Source organism: Magallana gigas, chromosome 10 (genome assembly GCF_963853765.1).
Source record: "Magallana gigas chromosome 10, xbMagGiga1.1, whole genome shotgun sequence".
Taxonomy (NCBI): domain Eukaryota; kingdom Metazoa; phylum Mollusca; class Bivalvia; order Ostreida; family Ostreidae; genus Magallana; species Magallana gigas.
The window spans coordinates 13,067,331-13,092,001 of record NC_088862.1 but is presented as its reverse complement, the minus strand read 5'-3'; the positions used below and the strand labels follow the sequence as shown (position 1 = coordinate 13,092,001).

Below are 24,671 nucleotides of genomic sequence, written 5' to 3'. Positions count from 1 at the left end.
CGGAAATCGTAAACAATTAACTGATTTGACTAACACTGGTGCACTTTTTATTTGAAAGATCACTTCCTTAATATGTTACTAGAACCTTCTTTCTATGGATTTAAAAAGATGTTAATTTGACAATCCTTCGTTTTATGATTAAGGCAACATTGTGGCACACACATTATACGTGAGGCCTTGTCATAGTATCTGAATCCTAGTGTGGTTTTCGTCTACTTGTTTTAAAACCCTGTGCATTTTCAAGCCACATATTTTATCTGAGCAACAATTAGGAACTTTATCCAGGTAGGTGAATAACAACTCTTTTCAAAAATCTTAGAATGCACAATTTTGCTTTTTTGAAAGATATTGCTTACGCTTTTGTGTTATCCCTTTGTGTTGTATTTCTATATGAAAATTAAGCCATCATGTGAATAATCTTTTAATCTTTGAAGAACAAAGAGGAGGACAGATGAAACGAGATTTCAGTTATCTTTGAACAAAATTCACTTGTCAAGATCACAAAAAATTGCATTCATTCCTAATTTCAGGTATGTGTTAAAATGTCGAGTTTGCATTGTTTCATGAATCCTTAAAAGCCGAGGTCTGAATATCTACAGACATACTTATACTCTATTGCAGAAATTTGCAATTTCCTTGACAAACTAAAAGAAAACATCCGACAGCTATTTTCATGAAATATAAACTCCTACCCAAAAACTTATCAATGCTCATTGACTCTCAGAGAAACGGTATGAAATAAATTAATTGATTGCTTCTGGATAATAATGCACTTAACTTGCTACTTATTTTAGATTTATACTCCCTACACTCATTTAGTTGTGGCCCATCCTTCATCTTGAGGTTTATAACATGGTTATAGTTCTTCACACTGGTCGCCACTGTCTTACTATAGAAATAAAAGCCTCGAAACTTTCCTCAGAAAAATAATGTTGAAATCGTACATTCTACGTATCATTGGACATTGTGACCTTTTTAGCTCACCTGAGCTGTCTGTCCGTAAACTTTTCACAATAACGACATCTTCTCCAGAACGACTGGGCAGAAATTAACCAAATGTTTACTAAAGCACCATTGGGTAAAGGAAATTCAAATTTATTAAAATTAAAACCCGTCCTTTTTAAAGAGAGATAATTAGAAATTATAAAAAAAAATTCAGATATTTTCAAAAATCTTGTTCTCGGGAACCATTTGGCCAGTAAAGCTGACACTTATGTTGAAGCATCCTCAAATAGTGTAGATTCACGATTGTTCAAATTATGATCCCTGAGGGTAGGGTGGGTGTACAATTGGGGGTAACTTTTTTTACATATATATGGAATATAAAGAAAGAAAATCTTTTGAAATCTTCTCAAAAAACGAATACCCAGACAAGCTTAACCTTGTGTGGAAGCATCTTCAAGTAGATGGTATCAACGTCTGTTCAAATCATGATCACCGAGGATAAAATGGTGCCCCAATGCGGGTTGAATTTTTATACATTGATATAAAAGCATATAGGAATATATAAAAGAAATCTTCAAAAATCTTCTTCACAAACCGATTGGCCAGAAAAGCTGAAACTTTTGTGAAAGTATCATCAGATAGGAACTGGGTAGATTCAGGTTTGTTCAAACCATGGTCACTGGGGGTAGGATGGAGTCACAATGGGGAGGGGGGGATGTTTACATAGAAATATATAGAGAAAAATCCTTAAAAATCTTTCTCGCAAAAACCAATCGTCTCAAAAAGCTGTAACTTTAGTGAAAAGAACATTTGTAAGTGTAGATTCAAATTCGTTAAGAGCAAAATCTTGAGAAGTAGGGTAAAGTTACATTGGGGATTTAATTATACAAAATTTTAAATTCACAAAATCTGAAGTTGTTTAATACACAATTTTACTTATCTGCAAGCATTTTGAGAAATTGTTGATTCTTTGAAATTGTTTAGACTTTGGTCCCTGGACAATTTTTTGGCCTAACAAGAGGCTTCCAATATATATAAAATTGTTTACGACCTTGTTGAGAACTGCGATGCTCAACATATGATATGATAACTTTAAAATCACCCTGTTAGAAAAGTGACTTGATTAGAAGCATAAGAATATCCAATGGGAAAATGGTTAATTATTTATACATGATCTACATGTATCATACTACATTTTCAAGATATTTTATATTATGGTTCCATCAAGTTTGAATATTTTGAATTGTTATGGCATAGATAATTGTTGATTGTTTTTTCCAGCTTCATTTCTTAATGTACCTGCTTTTACATCAGCCAACATACTCGGTAAACATGCATCATTTATTTTTTAACTTAACTTTAACTTCACACACTCCAAAGTATTGACCAAAAATGCGTAGCCAGAATAAACACCTTTTTTCATGCAAACAAATAGGGGTCAAATTCTTCATTAATTTTGTAGATAATTCGACTTAAATGCTTTTCAAATTAACATGTGTATTTTTTGTCTGAAATCTACTGAAGAGTCTTAAAAGCATGAACATGACATACGCATGCAAGCACGCACCCACCTTCCTACCCACATACACACCTGAACTGAACTGAACTGCACTTTATTTATTTTACAACGATTGATAAACAAGTTCTACAACTTATATTAATATCTCTCGTTGGCACTTGTTAGCGCGAGAGGGTCATTGGTGTGGGAAGAAGCCGGAGTACCCGGAGAGAACCCACGTGTCCAAGCGGGCGACCGCCATACCCTATCACTTACAACCTCTGTCGATCACGGGGATCGAACTCGGGTCGCAGCGGTGAAAAGCGAGTGCATTGTCCACTACGCTACCTGGACACACCTAAATACGTAACTATATAAAAAAAGTTAAAACTTAATTCAAATAGAATTTTGTTTTGAATGGAAATGTTCAAACATGATGATATTGACATCAGTTTGAAAAATGTTCTAATTGTCTCAATTTTTTTTAAACAGGTTTTATTTCTGACACCGTAGGTCCATCATGAACGCTACAAAACCGCAATATAAAGTACATCAATGTTTTTTTTGTCTGGGGAATGGAGAGTACTTTTGTGAATCGTGTCCAAGTAATCTGTGTTCCCATTGCAAAGTGAAACATGTAGAAAACTTAAAAACTATAGATCATAATGTCATGACATATCGTGAGAAATTCAACCATATTCCAAAAGAGATCTGTGTGACACATCCTGGCAATGTTTATAAAAACTTCTGTAAACGTTGTAAACTCCCGGTCTGTTATCAATGTAGAAAACGTAGTAGTAAGCATAGAAAACACAGGCAGCAATATATTGAAACAGCATACAAAACAAAGCAACAACAATTCAGAGGAATAATTCACACAATCAGAAGCGATGCTCTTTTTTACAGACCTATTCTTCTGTCAGAAATCAAAGCCGACTTCAACGCCACCCTCACAAATGTCTCCCTCTTTCAATCAAAAATGTTAGCGAAGGCCAAGAGACTTAAAAATCTAATTGGCTTTTTGATAAAAGATCTCATGGGCAATGTTTTTGTTACTATGATTTAAAACACAGATGTTTAAAACAGAAGATAGAAATGATCAGACATATTATCTGCATTCAGAAAAATGAACACAGACAAGAACAGTCAGTAGATAGTGCGCTACGATTTCTCTTGGTCACAAAAAGACCTAGACTTCCCCAGATATATCTTACACTCCACACCAGCCAGCTTTCTATGACAGAGGCATTTAACAAGGAAGATGTGATGGAGTCACTGTATGGAATCCAAATTAAAGAGAGAGGAGAGCGAGGTATAAGAAATGAACATCTGCTGATACAGATGTCTGATACTGAATTGCATCACTCTCTCACAGTGACAGGTGTTAATTGTTGTCATCACATGTCCTGTGTGATATCAGACAGGGTCTGGGTCAGTGATGATGATGAAAATCTTATGCTGACAAACAGATCAGGAGAAATTTGACATCATTTGAAGGATTTATATAATAGTAATGATCGAGGTTTACACACGGTAAACAGCGAGGGTGAAGTGATTTACATAGATAAGAAACCAAACATAAGTAAAATATCGAAGGACATGAAGACAATCACCACTTATATTGAAACATCACACAATACATGGAGTCCGCAATGTGTGTACTATTCTCATTCCACTGGAGATTTATTGATCGTGATGTTAACTGGGATTAAACGAAATGAAATTCTAACTTGGGATTATAAAGTCGTAGAACATTATTCTGTTGTTCCAAAGAAAGGCAAGGTAAACCGGTACAACCAGACCGGACAACTGACACAAACAATACAGCACGGCAACAAAAAGTCAAAACTGTACAACACACCTATCTTTTTGACAGAGAACAACAATGGGGATGTCGTGGTGTCTAATTTTAAGTTGTCTTTGAATGATCAATACGAAGAACACGGTTCAATAGTAGTGACAGACAGTAAAGGAAGACATCGTTTCTCCTATACAAGACATCCATCAGGGATAGTCCTACGACCCCGTGGAATCTGCACTGACGCGCTTTCACATATTCTGGTATGTGATAAAAGTATGTACACAGTTCAAATAATTCACAAGAATGGCCAGTTCTTATCACATCTACTGATAAGACCATCAGGTATTTTCTTTCCACAGAGCTTGGCTTATGACATCAACACTCATCGTCTCTGGGTCGGATCAAAGGAGAACAACACAGTGTGTGTCTACATGTATATAGCACGACAAACTGGTTTCACATGTAAGTCCATTTGGGTAACTACCATTCATTCTGACATACATTATGAAAATGATCATTTATTTAGATTTCTAACTATTTTTTATTACACTGGTGATTGGTATTTTCAAATTTGTGTGAAGGATTTCTTCTACTGCATTTATGTGCGACAACTTTATTTCGCCAAAAAGAAAAATTACCCCTGGTTCACGGCTACTTATTTTTCTACAAAAGTTCTAATTATTTGGAAAATTATATAACAGACACATTTGTCATGATTTAAGGACTAGCATTTTACAAAAGAAGTTACGACTTACGACCAAATTAACGATGATGATTAATCACGTACTTATCAATGTTTTATTCTAATGGCTGAAAAATATGATTATGGAAGTACATGTTGTTTATAAATGGTTTTATATACTTTTTGTTTATTAAAGTTGTAACCATGAAACTGAATATATTTATGTCTTTTCCGAAAGTTCTTTTGTAAAACGCATGGTTCGCGGCGAGATAAATGCATATTCGCAAAGACGAGGTTCTCTTAAATCTTGCGAAGATTTCTAGCACGCGAATTAAAGTTGGTTTGCAGTTAACTTTTTCAGATGATGTGAATGAATATTCTCATAAAAATCTGATCAGTCTAAAAGGTTAACAGCCTTTGTTAATAATCAAATATACTATATTAAATTTATTTGCAACTAACAACAAATGACGGTTTTAAATCATATATTTTTGTAGATCAGAATCAAGGAACTCTTGAAGTGAGAGAACCGCCTAATGAAACCTCAACGACAGAAAATTCAGGGAAAGTAAATGATCATCTTTGGAAACTGATATCTCCCCCTAAGCTATTTCAATCTCTTGAAATATCTAAGGCTTATCTTTCTTTACACATTTCTTGTGTGACACCAGACCAGGTTTGGGCAAGTAATAACAACGATCTCATATTGACAAACATAAAAGGTGAAACTTTATATTATCTAAAAGATTCATGTTCTGGTCTAGGCACTGGGCGTCACACAGTGAACAGTGAGAGTGAACTGATTTATGTAGATATGAAATATAACATTAAAATACTGTCAAAGAATATGAAAACAATTACCACATTTATAGATAGAGCAGATTCTCCATGGATACCATTGTGTGTGTACTGGTGCCCATCCACCGGGGATCTTCTGGTCGGGTTTGAAAGGGAGGTTACAAAGTATAGAGGAATGGGCAAAGTAACCCGGTACAGCCGTACTGGACAACCTACACAAACAATAGAACATGACAGCGCGGGACTGAACCTGTATAGGAAACCTTACTATATAACGGAGAACAATAATGAGGATATTGTAGTGTCTGACTGTAAGAATGCGGTAGTAGTGACAACATTTGGAGGAATACATCTTTTCTCATACACAGGGCATCCTTCCGGAACAGGAGTATTATCACAGGGAATATGCACTGATCCAATGTCACACATCCTAGTGTGTGATGGTAGGATAAATAAAATACATATAATCGACAAGGACGGTCAGTTCCTGTCACATCTCAAGATAAGTTATCCAGATTCAATCAGACCATGGAGCTTGAGCTATGATGTTAATACCAATCCTCTTTGGATCAAATCCTTTTTGGGTGGAATAGTGGGCGTCTACAGGTATATGGACCGACAGGACGCTCTTACAAGTATGTATGAAGCGATAATGAATACTAATTAAGTATATATAACTTGTACTTACATATATGATATCTATTTTTGAATAAAGTGATATATAATATTTTTCCTATGTAATTGTGTCATGGTCCAAAATTTGGCTGTGATTTTGAGATTTTCATTTTATTGGAAAAATATTCCCAACCTCTTAATCAGACAATAAAAAGATTAATATGATTAAAATAATAACTTGCCAGCAATACGAGCCTGTAAAAACACATTATTGCAATTGTTCGAATAATATAAAACATTAACTGTCTTTGGTATTTTCCAAACATATATATGCATATAAACACACTGAGTCTCGTATATTTGTGATTATGTGGAAAATTTTTGAGATATATTTTATCAAAAGAAAATTCCTTATCTAGATGATGTGCCACTCTGCCCTGATGAGGACATATCGTTGAGTTGGGGACCTGTCTAAGGATGAATATATCTTCATGCATGATTCATATGTTGAGTCTTTACCAATTATTGTAATTGTTTGAATGGCATTAAAATATTTTTATTTGTGTTATACAGTTTTACATATTATTTCCAGAATGAATCAGCATTTACCATGGTTAATGATGAACGCAATATTAGATTTTATTATGATCCAACACAAATGATTTGAAAAAAATTCATAAAAAGTGTAGCTGTTGAGTTACTTGAAATACTACAGTAAATATATGTAATAATCGTTAAAAAGTGACATCTCGTTTAATTTGCATAGACGACGCTTCATCATGTGCAACTATGATTTTATTAATGATTTATCAGTTTTCCTTCCAATCGGCAGAGCTCGTTTGTATTGCAGGTTTCACTTCAGTATTAAAGTTCATGCGCGGATCCAGAAAAAAATTACGGGGGGGGGGGGGGGGGGTTGACAGACTGTTAGCTAAGTTTGCCAGGGGTGTCCGAGGCATATTTTTAGGTAATTTTATGATGTAATTTAAATTTTACAGGGAAGGGGGTTGGTCCAGACCCCCCTACCCCCTCTATATCAGTGCATGAACTTTACTAATATATCCTTACCATAAATGCGCACATCTAGATACAAGTTGTAAATTCAAAACAAACTTCTGGGAAATCCTCTTGATATCTTTTAAAACAACATTTTTTTTTCACAATCCAGTAGCAAAAACACATGTACATTCAACAAAGCGTGAGCGTTTGTTACATCGAAGTTACACGTGTGCTTGAAAAGCACAAGACCACAAGTCAAGAACATTTTATCCATCTTCCCCTAAAAAAAACAACACGGATAAAATATATAAATAATCTTGCATTATTACAAAACTTGGATAGTCAGACACTGCATAGTAGAGTTGATTAAAATCAACTCCCCAAAAAAGCAATCATCTTTTTATTTTCGATTTATTTCCACTAGCAGTTATAAGAGATGTAATTTTAGTATTTCGGAAATATTAGATATTTAAGACATGATGTACATGTATATTTTCATGCATCCTATAGCTAATTCCTGAACAATGTTGTAGTAACGATATCTATTTTAAAAACACATAAAAAAAATCCGCTTAATGGGTAGCAAGTTAGCAACCTAACTTTTGTAAAGGATAACGACTGTTGACAACATCTAAGATGAAATGACAACTGTTCATTTATTATATTGAAAAGGAAATAAGCTATGGCGACGTCTGTAAAGTACAACATTCACAGCCTGTGTTTATTGGACATATTTTGCAGAGATTATGACAAGATTACACAAATAAAGGGACAAGGGATCAAAGTTTTACCCGGGTCAATATTTTTTATTAAAATCAACGCTATTTGATAACCCAAACTAGTTAGACTGTTAATAACAACTCTGTCTTTTTCAAAGAAATGACATTTCAATAAGGAGATAGATTACTGATATATTTGGTAGATGCATATGTTTTGTATGTTGATAGATAGATTCAAATGGACGGGACGATATTCTACATGATTTAAATTAAGTTGTATTTGCTTTGTTTTGTTTTTTTTTTTTGGGGGGGGGGGGGGGGGGGCTTTTTATTGAATTCCTATCTGCCAGCTGAAAAGTTGGTTTTGGGGAATTCAATGTCATAATTAAGCACGTATGTGGCACAAAGAAACAAATACCACTAAAGTGTTTTTGAAAATTTGGTGTACAAAAAAACTAATTAATCACTTCATGTTATTTCCATCGTAATTAAAACAAATTTTGCGTTTGCAAATTTAGAAAGTTTTAAGTGTTTTGTTTACCATAAATTCAAAACCCAGACAAGTACTATGCTTGAAAATGTATATTTTAAGATTAACATAAGCGTTATATTCAATAGATGCACATGTTTTGTATGCTAATTAATATTTTCAACAAACCAATATTCTACATGAATTATATGTCAAAAGTGGCTGGTGCTTTTTATTAATTTCATTTTTGCAATCTTTTAAAAAAAAATTGAAAAAAGAGTTTTGGTGTTAACTATATGTAATAGTTATTCAGACCTGTTGCACATAAAACAAATACCACTAAACTGCTTTTGAAAATCTGGTGTACAAAAGCCCCCCCCCCCCCCCCCCCCAAACCGAATTGATTACTTCATGTTATTCAATCAGCTATCTTAATAAAAACAAATTGTTCTTTTGTATCTTTTAGAAAGTTTTAAATGCTCTAGTAACCAGTACTTTTCTTTTTAGAACTTTAAAATAAGTGTTATCCTTTATAGAAAATTTTACCTTTCAGGTCTAAGAGGAAATTTCTGCTGCTGTGAAATATGCGCAGGAAGAGTGTGCCGCAATACTTATAGTCCTTCAAGACCGCCAGGAATAGTTAAATGTGTTCAAGAACAAAGAATCTGTAATAAAACCGTCCATTCCCCTGTTTGCCTGCTGATGAAAAGCGTTGCTTTTTGTGATGTTTTGATTAGATGTGAGGTTTATCTTTTAAAGTTTTAATTAGAAACTGTCAGGAGTTAAACATTCAAAATGTAGTATGTTAAATCAAACCTGGTTGTTTGAAACATAATTTTTTTTCTGCCTGAAGTTTTTAAACTGAAGAAAGTTCCCATTAAGGTACCTCAAGTTTGCTTTAACTGTATAAAAAAGAAATGAAAAAAACAGACTTCAGAAAGCAAGTTTTGATTTTCATTGAATTAATCTTATCATTCATATTGCTTAAGATGCGTTTCATAATTATTATTTTATATTTTATAATTTTTCAATCATGTCCAAAGTCTGCACAATTTGACAGAACCGCTTAAGATTAAGAATTGCTTTTATCAAAATGCATTTGTATAAGAATAACTTTTTTTCAGCAACATCTACTAGTAAACCTGTTGCTTCAAGATAATTGCTTTTGATAAAATTTAAAGGAGATAAATCTTACTAACGTTATATTTGATTTATGTTCTTTTGCTTACTTAAATGTTGAGATTTATTTTTGCTGGTTTTGAATAATTTGCTGTGAAATGGTCTCTACCACTGCTTTTATTTTCATCTGTTTGAGAAGAAAATGCCTTGTCAGATTAAAAAAATCAATAGTAAAATCATTTTTATTTTCATTTCTTTTCTTTGTGTTACATGAACAACCACCTAACCATGCGCTCATTAAATAATGAAATATATAGACATTATAATTAAAAAATCTATTTTTTTATAATCCCTGTACGTTTTGACTTATAATGAGCATTGATCAAAGTGTCAACGACAATTGATGAAAACCTTTTTGAAAATATAAAACCTTAGTCCAGAATAAAATGGTGAAAGCAGGACCTTTTGTTGACAAAAATCATGTTCACCACTTATAATGTATTCTTCAGTTTTTGTATAACTTCAGTGATCGACAATTACTTCTGAAAATAACAAAAAAGGAAATTAGCATCTCTTTTAAGTTTATCATAAGTTTTTAGAAATTATTTATTTCTATGCATTTTGAAATGTTATTACCTAAGAAGCAAACCATCTGAAAAGTATAAAGGATATTTGGAGTGATATATCAGATGATTTTCCCACGTCCTTGATTAGTCATTGAGAATAGACAAAAAGAGCTGGATATTCATGGCTATTTTAGATTATACATTTTATCTCCTTGAGGCGAAGAATTCTGTATCTAGATATAGGAAAGCCTACAGTTAGCTATTAAAGTTTGATGGTTACCTAATGATAGTTCATGACCCAAAATATCTTAAATTTTTAAAGATAGATGTGATTAATTCATGGATAATTCAAAGAAGAAAGTTAAAACCAATAAAGCTGCAGTTAAGGAGTTTGAAAAGACGAAAATATGTTTAACGAAAATTGCAATGTTCTTACCTTTTTGTTGAAAAAACCCCACTGTATAATGATTTTCAACAGCAGTTTTGTGCAAGGCGAGTGGTTGATGGGATTTATGCAATTAAGGAATAAGGATGGCATCATCCAGCGAGAAATCTGAAGACCTTCATGTATTTCATTGCTAAGCTGTTTTGATATACATTTACACACTAATGCTTACTTTTGCAACCTAAAAAACATTTACTAAAGAAAGGCTACTCAATTGCAAGGAAACTTTGATTATTATTGATATAATATTTCTCAAAATATTATACTCTTAAATATAAACATTACATTAATTTTTTTCAAAATCATACATATTTGACTTTAGTAAACAAAATAAGTGTTTTTACCTATTGACCATTACGAAACAAACTATAACTTACCTGTAATAGAAATGTATTTTTCTCTACCTGCACCCGATTACCACTTAGCCAGCACTTTTATTTTTATATGTAGAATTGTTGGTAAGTTGGGGGACAAGTTATTTGCTGGTGAAACTTTGCAGATTTAAAAAAATATATAGCTTAACTACTATATAGTATATAGAAAGTATTCATGTCAAATACATCAACCGTTATATATAGTACTTTACAAATACATGTATCTACATTCAAGATATAATCTGCGCTACCTGTTCCGATCATATTCATTTCAAGTATTGACGAAGTTAACACGTTTTCAGAAAACTCTTTTACGAAAAAACAATCTCAATTGGCGAAATGATAATTTTCGGAAGACGACGGTTATGTTTCAATTATCATTTTACTGGCTTACAATTACGATATATTATGAGATATTAATTACTTCCTTAAACAAAGCCATTGTTTGTTTGAATATGTGCATATGCTTGTGTTTTCCCTTGATAACCTCATACATGCATTAATAAGTAAAAAGCCAATTTTCATTTACCTCATCAAACATTCAGATTTTTTCCTTGAACCCAGTTACTGAATATCCTATATGTAATGTCTTAAATTTGCCGTACATGTTGACATTTTAGTATTATGACATATATAATTTATGTCTTTACCATTAGGTCTTAAAAACAATTTCAGCCCTTACGTTGTTCCAAATCGCTGGTTTGAATTTGTAAAGTTGAGTATGCGCTTCCCTTTCCACATATAGTGTTAGATTCTAGATACCCAGATTCGCACATAATTTGGTCATTGCTACTGCCCAAGACTGAATAATATGCCATGGATCTTTGCATTATGATGCAACCATCTTTGCTTTTTGATAAAGTAGCTGTAAAAGGAGGATCCTGTAAGGCCATAACTATGAAATCCCCAGATACTTTTTTGCACCATCGGATATTCTGATAAAAAAAGTTGCATGAAAATTCAATTGTGTCAACTTCCTGGTTATAACAATAAAATTTATGCATGTAATTATTGAAAAACAGATAAGCAAGTGTCCTCACAACTCGGTGCAGGTTCAATTTTTATTATCATTATTCACATGTATATTTTATCAGTCAAAACTATTCAATATTCACGTTCACCAATTTTAGATTTAATGCAAATCACCGACTGGTATTTCTAAAACATCTAGCACCCTTCCAAAAAAAAAAATTATGCTTATAAAACTACTATTATTTAGATTACCTGGCTTGGTCTACCGTTGATACTTTCAACTTCTCCTGTGCATTGTAACTGCAAGACATGCCTAAATCTGCTCAAGTCTTCCGTTTTAATCTTTGTACGGGCTATGATGGAAGGAATGTGCATCGTTTTTGGCGATCTCCCTGTTTAAACAAAGTGTATTGTTTTTAAGAACTGATATGTAAAACTCAACATAATGGAACGTAGCTGAAATTTCGATAACCAGATATGATCTATATTTTTCATTTATTATGTTTTTGTTTGTTTGTTTGTTTTTTTTTTGTTTTTTGGAAATCTTTAAACATCTACGGTACCGTCCAAATCCGTTCTAATATTTTAAAAAATCTCTTTTAAGTATTTCTTTTTAGCTCTGAATTTACGCACATGATATATAGTAGATAATCAGTGGTGATGTTTTATTATATATTCTTTTAGAGTGGAAATTATATACAGCAAAAGATGCAAATATTGTAGTTTAATGCCTGATTTTATGATATTAAAACTTTTGTGATTATAGGGTAAAGATTTTAATGATACGGTATGTCAATGCTTGACTGTCGACTACATTTTGTCACGTTTCTGATTACACCCCTAGTCTTACTTTGATCACATAATTATGCATTATATAACGAGTTGATAATCGTTACGACATTTTTTGGAAAAAAAATATGTGATTTGTATTTAAACCAAAAAATTGTTGGCAGATATATATACACTTTAAATATCTGTGAATAAAATCGGTTCCGTTTGAGTACTTTTCCTTTTCTTATAAAAATTTTCACTCGTCAAAATTCAAATCATTTATAAAACGAATGCAAAAGCAAACCCCTTCCGTTTTACATCAGAAACAATGACACTACACTACAGTTAAAATGCAGAAGGTATAATGAAATAGCATTTATATGAAGTCAAGAAATAAAATGACTTAATTGAATCTGCAATACTACACGCAAACGTAATTAAATTCAAATTTAACTTGCTTGATTTCTTACCTCTTGATCTCTTTTAATGAAATCAAAACACAGTGGGGCAAATTATTTCGTTGCAAGGACGTTTTAAATGTCAGGAACAAAATAAACGATCACTATACATGTATCTGTGAGGGAGTTAATGATTTTACTCAGAGCAAAGTCGGCTATAATGAGCATCCTGCGCCTTAAAGTTTGATAGCAAATATCCGTCTTTAACCCTCGTATCTATATAATGGTCTGAATTTGCGAATATATAGTGTGTCTGTATCCGACCTGATCTTTGTTTGACATATATAAGGAAAACATTACCGAATTAATTGAACAGTCATGATACACGATACCCCTGATATTTTGCGTGACTATCTGCAATCGTGCTATTTATGGAGTTCTGCCAGTGTTCATCAGAACATGCCCCCACAGCTTTGCTAGTTTGCTTTTATTGAATACAGAACAAGCTAGGCAACAGTTCACAATTTATTTTCTTCCAGCACAAAATAATATACAGATAAATGTCAAAGTCTATATGACAAAAGCAAAAACATGTTAACCACAAAGTACATGGGTGTTGGAGAAAGGCCACACTGTCCTTGCTTTGCTATGGAAGGTCTGGGGGTCCACCGAAATACCAACACGCAAAAGTTGAACAACGGACAAGACGGAGACCTTGTGTTGATCACAAGTGCCAGAGATGTCCCATGCTTGATAAATGACATGTGGACGGGGATGACTCGAGACATGACTGTTTACCCGGTTTTCCGGTGATTGCTCCCTGGTATATACTCGTACTTGCTAACCTTGAGTACACCCGGTGAGCCTCCCCCCTTTGTTAGAAGGTGGAGGGGGTCCCAAGTATGGCGTACTACTTGTGAACCCCAATCATTAGCACATGGGATGCCAATTTCCCAACACATACACACCGGCCCTCCGCCTAATTGACAGATGGGGGAAAACACACAGGCCAGACATGTCCCGAAAAGACCTCCCATTAGGTCCCCCAGGACCCGCCACAGAAGGCAGTGTGACAGGTTTCCTAATATTTAAAATTAGTATTGACTTATGATTATTTTGTTGATGAATATACTATCACAGCTGGTTTGCATGGCCGCTTGCTCTGAAATATCAGGCTAGACATTGATATAGAATATGCTAGCACTGCTGGTGTCAAGTCTCTTGACGGATGAGGGAGAGGCATGTTGTCCGGACATCTTCCAGTAAGGTTCTGATGAATCTGAAAAACATGAAAGACTGGGCGCAGATTACTTAGCTTAAGTGAAAAGTTTTAGGCAAATTTTGGTAGAAAAAATTAAAATAATTAACATTAAATTCAAAGTAAGGGCTGGGTGGGCGGGTTTTTCAGAGGTAGTTTTCAACAAAGGCTGTTGTTTGGCGGGAAAAAGGAAGAGGAAGTTTAGGAATTTGATAGCTTGTACCAAGAATTACCTTTACTTCCTGTGAATATTTTTGGCAATTAGTACTTAGTTTATTCCCCTTGTGATAACTTGTACAATTCTATGTAACACCGTTAAATGTGTTTTTCCTATATTCCGTCAATTAAGTTTGATTATTTGTATATTGCATAAAATAATCATTAATTGAACAGTCATGATACACGATACCCCTGATATTTTGCGTGACTATCTGCAATCGTGCTATTTATGGAGTTCTGCCAGTGTTCATCAGAACATGCTCCCACAGCTTTGCTAGTTTGCTTTTATTGAATACAGAACAAGCTAGGCAACAGTTCACAATTTATTTTCTTCCAGCACAGAATAATATACAGATAAATGTCAATGTCTATATGACAAAATCAAAAACATGTTAACCACAAAGTACATGGGTGTTGGAGAAAGGCCACACTGTCCTTGCTCTGCTATGGAAGGTCTGGGGGTCCACCGAAATACCAACACGCAAAAGGTGAACAACGGGCAAGACGGGGGCCTTGTGTTGATCACAAGTGCCAGAGATGTCCCATGCTTGATAAATGACATGTGGACGGGGATGACTCGAGACATGACTGTTTACCCGGTTTTCCGGTGATTGCTCCCTGGTATATACTCGTACTTGCTAACCTTGTGTACACCCGGTGAGCCCCCCCCCCCTTTGTTAGAAGGTGGAGGGGGTCCCAAGTATGGCGTACTACTTGTGAACCCCAATCATTAGCACATTGGATGCCAATTTCCCAACACATACACACCGGCCCTCCGTCTTATTGACAGATGGGGGAAAACACACAGGCCAGACATGTCCCGAAAAGACCTCCCATTAGGTCCCCCAGGACCCGCCACGAACATTGATATAATGTTCTCCATTACCCACACAAACCAGAAAAGGAACAATTACATCCCCCCCCCCAAATGAGATGCGTTGTTAAATCAAAATTGTCTTAGAAGAATTCCCTGGCCGTGATGGATAAACATGTGAACTAGCCCCCTCCCAAGTTTTTGATGTACAATTCATTCCCTTTCGTTAAAGGTGTGTGCCGTCGTGTCTAAATAATTGCGTAAACTTTGCTAATGTTTGGTGTGAAATAACAGCCCCTCCCAAATCTTATACAATTGATAGCGTGGCCTGGTTTTTTGAATAACAGACTGCTGGGAGAGATAAAATTGTCTCAGGAGAGGGCGAGTGATGGACCTCGGGTGTCGGGTTTAAGACCTTTGATTGCTTTGGATACTAGAAAAGACTTAGTAGTGTCGTGTTGTGCCTAGTTTATGATTGAATGAAAAGGTACATAAATAGGGTTCCACTGTCTTAGCCAAGTATTTTTGAATGGGCAGGTATGCAATGAATTTGAGTCAGTAGGTATGGGCAAGATGTCTGGGAGGTTATAGAGATCAAGGAAAAGGTGATTTTTTTGTAAGCTGTACTGTAGGCTAGTTTGGAGTCGTGTGACAGTGATGTGTAAATTAATCGCAGTTGATTGCTGCGTGGGTTCCGTCTCAATACTTGCAGCTGTGTTTAAACCTGCAATTTGGGTAAAAACGACATTGTTCACCGCTGTTGTACGAGTTGCAGTAGTAGTTATTGCTCAGTGTATTTGGCTGATGTTGATATTTGATGGGAGAGGTGTAAGGATTTTGAGGCTGGTAAGAATTTAAAGGGGACTTGTCGTTACTGACAAACAGCAGCCACAATTCGGTGTTGATTTGACCCCATGAGGTGTGGGTGTGACGCTTTCCTCAGTCTAAATTGTTCATCGTACTTATACCAACCAGAGGATTTAGATGCCGCAATGCGGATATCCCGCATATATTTCAACAGTTCCTGTGCTCTTGTACGATATTTCTCCAGCATAACGCTGGAAAAAATTATAATAGCAGTTGTTCATTTTTCAATAGAGAGGAGCGAGTTGGTATTTTGCTTTACCAGGCAAATTTTACCTTCCCCCTTTGATTCAATTTCATTAGCGAGTTCTATTGCGGACTTGAGGAGGAGTGCCAAATCTATGAATTTCCCCTCCAAAATTGTTTGCTTAACTTTAGGGGGATGTGGCCGCCAAGTGGGTCAAAAGTAGTTATAGTTTGAACAGGTTGGTAATCACTTATAGCAAGTAGATTAAAATCGGATTCCTCCACAACTGAGGGGATGTTAAAAGACTCACCGGCTTGCTGTGGTGGTTGCAGTCCCTCTTTTATTTGTGTGGACATAATGGAAGCAGACACTTTGACAGTGTCTGAGGACGTTGTTGCTTCATCAGGTTCGAATGTTTGAGTCCTTCTCCTCCCTCGTCCCCTGGCCGGTGAAGTCCTCTGCCTCTGGACCTGTTTATTTGACAGTTTGGACTGTCTCAAGCGGACGGGTGGCATGATGCTTACAGATTTTTTCAGAGGTAGTTTTTAACAAATACTGTTGTTTGGCGGGAAAAAGGAAGAGGAAGTTGAGAAGTTTGATAGCTTGTACCAAGAATTACCTTTACTTCCTGTGAATATTTTTGGCAATAAGTACCAAATTTATTCCTCTTGTGATAACTTGTATGTAACACCGTTGAATGTGTTTTTCCTTTATTCCGTCAATTAAATTTGATTATTTGTATATTGCATAAAATAATCATTAGTGTTTGAAAAAAAGATAAATCCTGACCACATAGTCGATATACATGTATTTTGCATCGAAATTCATAATTCTTCAAAATAAACACACGTTAATTCTCTCTTCATAAGAAATCGCCATAATAATCATAATTATAGTTAGCCAGTATTTTATGCAGATTTGGTTAGCCTTTTAAATGACGTTTAAATACTTTTACCTTTTGTCAACCGTACACTCTTCGCAGATTTAGACGACAATATATTGCCTAACGAAGCCTGACATCTAAATGCGGGATGATCTATGCACTGGTCTATATGCATCCTCATGAAAGCTTCAATATAGCATCCATCAGTGATATGACATTGGCCGTCAACGGACAATCCATGAATAGAAGTACCCTTGCTCTCCAAATATACACCGGATGTGTTAAGTCTCACGAATGTTTCAAAGTCATTGGTAATTTGATTGCGAATTTGAATTCTCATGTATTGCCTACTCTTCAGTAATCTGTAACATCGTATTTTGATGTTGATTTCACCAATCGAGTAGCTGCTTTGATCCAGAAAAAAATCAAAATGTCCTAAAGAAGTAAATAAATCATTAATAATCTAATGCAGGAAAGGGAAAAATAAAGTATCATGAATTTAATCTTGTTTTAAAAAAAACCAAATAAATTGTATAAGTGTTAAGTATCTTAAATCGTTACATGCATTTAAACAAGTGATCTTTTACTGAATTGTGATTTAAGTATGCTTATCTAACTACAGAATGAATCGCATTAGATTCAGAAACGTTTGTTTAAATTACATAAGAAATACCAATAATGTATAAATTAAAAGACAAAATGCTAAATTATTTCCAAGGGGCATTTTAAATAACATTTTGAATTAACATATTTAGATATCGGTAAGTGAATGTAAATGGTCATTATCCAAATCAAAATATCGATCTGTGATCTTAATTTATTTCTATGACATATTAAGATTCAATTTGGATTTGTAATGTCGCTTTATAAAAACGAAAAATGTCTACACGTTTATAATATTTTCAAAAATGTTGATTTATAAGTTCAAAACATTGAAAAGGGTCTGCGATTTTTTTTTCAAACTGACCAAAAACATAGTTAAAACGAGAATAAAAACAGCTTTCATGAAGGAATCATTCTTACATACCTCGTGAATATATGTAACAAAACTGAAACATAAAGATCAATACAGCATAATGGAGAATCTGAGCCATTCCAACATCCGAAATACAACAACAATGGCAAAAAAAAAATAACATCAGAAGCTGATTTCCATTCTATTTACAAGCACTTGTAATCCTAGTGGTAATATTTTAATCTACCAACGCACAGTGTGAGCAAGTTTATAAATATTATTTCATTTCCTCATTAATGTATATGTCCAATCAATTTAGTTTGGGTTTTTATGCGGCTTTTTAAAAACCGATTATAATGAATAGAGTAACTGTTTGTAGAGTTTGTGGTTTTGATGACAATTGCTTTGATTCTTTTATTTCAAAGATAATGTAATCGTTATTTATGGGTTCATGTAAAATGTATCTGACTCTTGGATACAAGCTATCTTTCTAGTAACAAGTCATTACTTTTGACTGTATGTTAAACTGATACCTGTTATCAGACTTTATGATATGATAACTACTTTTGCCGAGTTTCAGGCATATACTATCTGACTTTCAGGTTGCAGGCTGTGTTACTCTCTTGGATACATGACATCTGACTTTTTGTTCATAGGTACATGACATTTGACTTTTTGTTCACATGTACATGACATCTGACTTTTTGTTTACAGGTACATGACATCGGACTTTTTGTTTACAGGTTCATGACATCTGACTGTCTGTTTACAGGAACATGATATCTGACTGTTTGTTTACAGGTACATGACATCTGCCTTTTTGTTTACAGGTACATATATCTAACTGTTTGTTTACAGGTACATAACACCTTACTTTTTGTTTACAGGTACTTGACATCTGACTTTTTGTTTACAGGAACATTACATCTGACTTTTTGGTCACAGGAACATGACATCTGACTTTTTGTTTACAGGCACATAATATCTGACTTTTTGTTCTGTACACAGAAATATGATATTTGACGGCCCTGATGGAGGACAACTGATGTCCATGGATGTCAGGGACCCCTGGAGGAGGGTCAGTGTCGGCACTAGCGGTCAGTCTGGTGAGTCGTTTAGTGTTCAACACCCTCAATGTGAGAAAAAAACAGGATGTGGAAATGATAAGCTTCATTTTCATGTCATTCTTACTGATGTATATTGATTTGATTGATTCCTAAATGACACAAGTATCAAGCAACTACAACATAACGCTTGTAGCTTTCTGCCATGAAGGTGCATGAATTATAGCAATTTTTTTCACCGGCTTCTTTGAAAAATTAAGGCAAAATACGGGCATGAAATATATTATTATACCTCAATAGGATCATTCTATATAACGCGATATCTGATTGGCTCTAGAAAATCACGAGCCAGGGCAATTAAACTTCATGTTTCCCTGTCATCGTCATATTTTTCATCATATCTCGCCCTTCCAATTTTCATTCCAAATTCCGTATGAAGAATCCCGAGGATAAGCATACGATGTAATTCAATAACCAATTATATACAAATCATTGAAATCCTTTTTTAATATCAGAAAACTGCGATAGAAAGAAACCTGTAAACATTAACTACGTTATTGCTTTATTAGAATTGAAGAACTATTAAAACCCTATGTATTCTATATTATTATACTTTCATGTTAAATACTGAAATCTGATTGTTGTAGACGCAGTTGGTAATCCGTTCTATTACCCTCAGTGTTAGCAACACACTTGGCAACGGGTAACACAACAAATTGTTACATGCGCGTAAATTATGCGTGTACGGTTCGCCCTAGAATTCCCTTCATTTCGATATTAAAAAGTAAAATTTTCTTTAAAATTTAGACACTAGGTATAATAAAATAAATAGTGCCTGTTCGAGAGGGTAACTGTTGAAATTGACAACACTAGCAAACCATTGTCAACCTCCTTTTCGCGTCGGTTGACAATGGTTTTCTCTGGGGGTTAATTTCAACAGTTACATGTACCCTTCCAAACACGCACTATTTATACATCATTCTCTGTCGTTCGTTATGATAAACAATTTATTGCATGATTGTGAGGGGAAAATGAAGATTTTTTCCACATGGAAAATTACATAAATATGATTTTTCTGGTGGAATATCACAATCATGCAGTAAATGTTTAATATTCTCTTCTTTTGACCTTTTTATAAAAAAGAATATTATATAAGGAAGGTAAGTGGAAACTTTTTTAACCAATTAAACAAAGGATAGAAACTAATGATAAAAACATAACTAATTTAATTAAACTCCCTTAAACCTACATGTATATTGTATATCTACATGCATTTAAACTGATTTTAATTATGGTGTAATTAATGTGCAGTTTTTGAAATAATTTTGTGTGATTTCATGCATGATGAATATGTTTTTTTGTACTTTAGAAATATGTTTTTTTGTACTTTAGAAGAGTATGTTATATGTTAGCACTGCATTCTTTATGAACAATGTATTAAGTTTTACATGAGCATATAATATTTCACCAATGGCAACACACACCACTCATAGTTTACAAAACTTTTACTAGATTTTGCACATCTGACATACTGTGTGGGAAAAGGAAGTTCTCATATATCATTTAAAGGGGAACATAGTAAAACAACGATTAAATAGATACTTTACATATACGAATTTTCATTTGGCAACACTAAAAAGGAATTTTTTTTTTCGCGATTGGACAAACACACTCAGGTGGAACTCTTGTCTTGTTTATTTACACAAGTATCATAAACAAATATGCTCAGTCTTAAAACTTCCTGGTGTAGAGATGGCTCTTTCGATGAAAAGCTGTATTTTGATTTCTTTCTACTTTTCATTTTCTAACGGTAAACGTAACTTCATGTTTCCTTTTTAATTAATCAAGTAAATGTTTCAAATTTAAGTTATAGTAACATTTATAGAAATATGACTTAGTTAGTTTTTGTTTGTGTCTATATTTTCTTTTTTTTCCCCAGAAATTGTGACATTGGGATAATCTAGGTCAGCTACTAAAAGGGAATTTGGAAATGTGAGCCTTAAACCTTAATTCCAGAACAATTCAAACAATAACTAGACATCTATTATCGAGATCATTAGAACAGGTGTATTTAGAGAAAAAAAAAGTCGTCTTTCAATAGCTTTACTATATTTTCAGTAAATGGGACGATTTAATATCAATATCAGCAAATTACAATGGAAGGATCAGTAGAGTCAAAACAATGCACTGTTGATCCTCAGAAACCCCCTGGCGTTCGTTTTGTCCTCAGTGACCACAGTCGAATAATTGACAGTTCAGAAAGGAGACTATTTAAGAAATAAAGTACGAGTTTTCGTGAAAGTTGCAGAATAGCCTTCGAGGTCGTAATATGTTGTTTAGAAATATAAAAGCCGAGGCCTTTATATTTATAAACAACATTTCGAGACCAAGGAGGTTTTTCTGCAACATTCACGATATTCGCCTCGGTTTTTATATTTCTAAACAACATTTCGTGGCCAAGGAGGTTATTCTGCAACATTCACAATAACAAGAACTTTATTTCTATTCTAGTAACAGCTCCGACTATCAGCTGATCAGTTTATCTATAGAGAGAGGAAGTTGATCATATTTTCAAACGAGATGAATCTGATTGGTTGAGACGACTGTTCCGCGTAATACCAAATGTTTTGTAAGTAATACACCGGCATGTTTGTTTGCAAGGACATCGATCGCAGACTATCGATCGGAATCGAATGCAGACGATATATTTTTCGATGAATGAAATACACACTTAAATTATCTATGAATTATCTTTATATAATGAAATCGATAATTAACGCATTAACTTTTTTTTATTTGGACGAACAAGCAGTGAAAATGTGTTGTGGAGGGTCTTTAAACAGCCACGATTAGCTCTTTGAAATAAACATTAAAGAAAAAAAGAACACTCAACCGTGTTATCATTTTTTTAATAAAGAGGAAGTTTTTTTTAGTCTTTATTAGTTCTGTTTCAGATGATTCATTTTTTTTTGTAGAGCATAATTACCAAATGCATGCAATTTTAATAAATTATTAGAATAATAACTTTAGTCATGATAAAAAGAGCCTTTATTGTTTGAGGTCGAAATGAAAACGGCATCGAAGTTTATGGTAACAAACTATAAATTCGCAGCAACCTTTAAACAGAAAGTTACTATGTCCGTTCCACGTATTTTTTATTTAAGGGAATGCATCTCTTTTTCGCGTTAATTCACGAAGTAGAAATTAAAACAAATAAAATAGAGAAAAAATGTTCGCAAATTTGTTAAGATAACGTTTAATAAAATAAAAAATAAAGAGAACATATATAGCAAACATAAAATAATTTAAAAAAAACTTCACATTTTTTTCCAAATACAATGTTAAAATGCCTTATTAGGTATCTTAAGGTCTGGATCTAGTAGCCTAAATGATTCCAGACTGTCTTTTTGGTGCTAGAACCATTGTGACGTCATAATTAATTTGATGAATTTTTCCCGTATTTTACGGCTTTAAAGGAATTATGTAGAAAATAAACAATATTTTGATATTCTATATTATTCACAGGAAAAGTAATCCCGGTACATATATTCAATTTGACATCATTTTAAAGAGGAGATCAAGAGCTTGTTTAATGCCGTTTTTTGAGAGACTGTAGGCATTCTAGATATATCTCATTAGTCAAAAATGGACAAAACTCCGAGATTTGTTACTTTTTTCCTTCATATTTCATAGAAAATGGCTGTTAAAACATGATTTTTCATAGTGTCTACCAAAACTTTAAGCCCTGGTACACCCTTTGTAACAAAGGTATTGTTACGAAGCATCATTAAAACAATTTATATCTTGAATTTCATAAACCTGAAGGTACTTTTCATTTACTAGACCTTGACCTCAATGTCCAATCAAAATATGAATGTCAGATGATGAATGTCAATGTTTTGATCGAGACGCAGGACTAACATGTTTTTTGGTCAAGTAAACAAGGTCTGTGCATTTTTTAACATAAATGTTTTGTACATATAACGAAGCAACAAATGCAAACAATCTTGAATCAACACCTTTTCAATTATAGTTTTTCAAAGTAAATAAATGATAATACATACTGTTAGAGTTTATAATACATGAGTAGGCAAATTATCGGTAATATTGCACAGACAAAAAAGGGTATATTTTTTTAACAAACACAAAACAATAAAAAAACGAAATTGATATGGCAGGTGAAAAAAATTAACCTCAAATAAGAAATAAACCAAAAAAGAAATATCATATAAAAACAGTTTATCGTTTAATGATTTTACTGACCACATCTTTTTCGAAACTGATAATGTAAATATGAATCAAAACAAAAGACTATGTAATTATAAAAAATAAGTTCATCAGTTTCACTTTTACATTTTGGGTGAATTGACTCGATTAAAAAGTAGGTGTATAAAACCTATGGCAGGAAAATTAAGAATAAAGATTAAAACTATTAACTTTGTGTTCTGGGTGGGAGTAAAAGTATTTAAGAGGATGCGACGTTGTTTTAAGATGGGTGTAGTTTACAATGATGCGAAATATGTGGAGTTCCTGATGTGACACCGTAGAGCAGAATAGTTCACCCTTCCATTGTTTATATCATTTAACAGTTTTGTTTTTACAATGGAATGGCTGAATTAGAATGGTTCATTTATGTAGAACTCAGCACTGGAGTTATGCAAAAGATATGATTTCTCAGCAAAAAAATACTTTCATCAAATTATAAAATGAATACATCACCATGTATTTACGTTTACGCATATGGATGCTAATGTTGGCATCATGAGAGCAGTTTCGCAAAATGCTGATTTCAAAGGTTTATTTAGTGTTTAAGTAATAATGTTAAAATTCATTTATTAAAGAGCATGATTGCACATCTACAGGACAACCCCAATCAAGTTCGAAGATATTATATGGATAGTGTGTAAAATGTAGGATGACTCCTGGTGCAAAGATTGGTTCCTTTCTTAGTGAAAACGTCATTTTTGATTTCTAATTGACCACTGATCAAATTAAATTTCCCCAAACCTACATGATGTACACATACCTATTAATCAACATAACACACTTAAAGATATCCTAAGATTTGATAAGCTCAATTTGTAAAATATTACTAGAGCAGTATGAGAAAGGAAACGTGATACACTGAAAGACGAACGGATGGAACAAGAAAACAACTATATACACACATGCAGTTTCTTTAGAATGTTCGGGTACTAACGAATTATGTTTAAACAACGACAACGTACAAATGACAATTTACAACACTTAGAGTTT

General features: G+C 33.8%; 1 protein-coding gene and 1 long non-coding RNA gene across 3 annotated transcripts in view; one reads left to right on the top strand and one right to left on the bottom strand.

Moving 5' to 3' along the window:
* Positions 1 to 18,606, bottom strand: part of LOC117683972 (uncharacterized) — a 29,768-nt gene extending 11,162 nt beyond the window's left edge. The window contains exon 1 of the long non-coding RNA XR_010710261.1: positions 18,424 to 18,606. This is a non-coding gene — a long non-coding RNA (uncharacterized lncRNA). The remainder of the gene's footprint in view (positions 1 to 18,423) is intronic.
* Positions 1,703 to 7,162, top strand: LOC136271976 (uncharacterized). Of its 2 annotated transcripts, XM_066072611.1 has the most exons (5): positions 1,703 to 2,809; positions 2,936 to 4,504; positions 4,604 to 4,706; positions 5,424 to 6,359; positions 6,759 to 7,161. In XM_066072611.1, exons 2-5 carry the CDS (start codon positions 4,043 to 4,045, stop codon positions 6,812 to 6,814), a joined length of 1,557 nt encoding a protein of 518 aa, XP_065928683.1. In that variant the 5' UTR covers positions 1,703 to 2,809; positions 2,936 to 4,042; the 3' UTR covers positions 6,815 to 7,161. The 2 variants fall into 2 exon arrangements, with proteins under 2 accessions (XP_065928683.1, XP_065928682.1); XM_066072610.1 differs by having other exon boundaries at positions 2,936 to 4,706; positions 6,759 to 7,162.
* Positions 18,607 to 24,671: the final 6,065 nt, after the last annotated feature.

Coding starts and splice junctions, on each gene's coding strand:
- LOC136271976 (XM_066072610.1), top strand. CDS start 4,043: ATGAAGACAATCACCACTTATATTGAAACATCACACAATACATGGAGT. Junction 4,707..5,423: donor ACGACAAACTGGTTTCACAT/GTAAGTCCATTT, acceptor ATATTTTTGTAG/ATCAGAATCAAGGAACTCTT. Junction 6,360..6,758: donor CCGACAGGACGCTCTTACAA/GTATGTATGAAG, acceptor TTCCTTATCTAG/ATGATGTGCCACTCTGCCCT.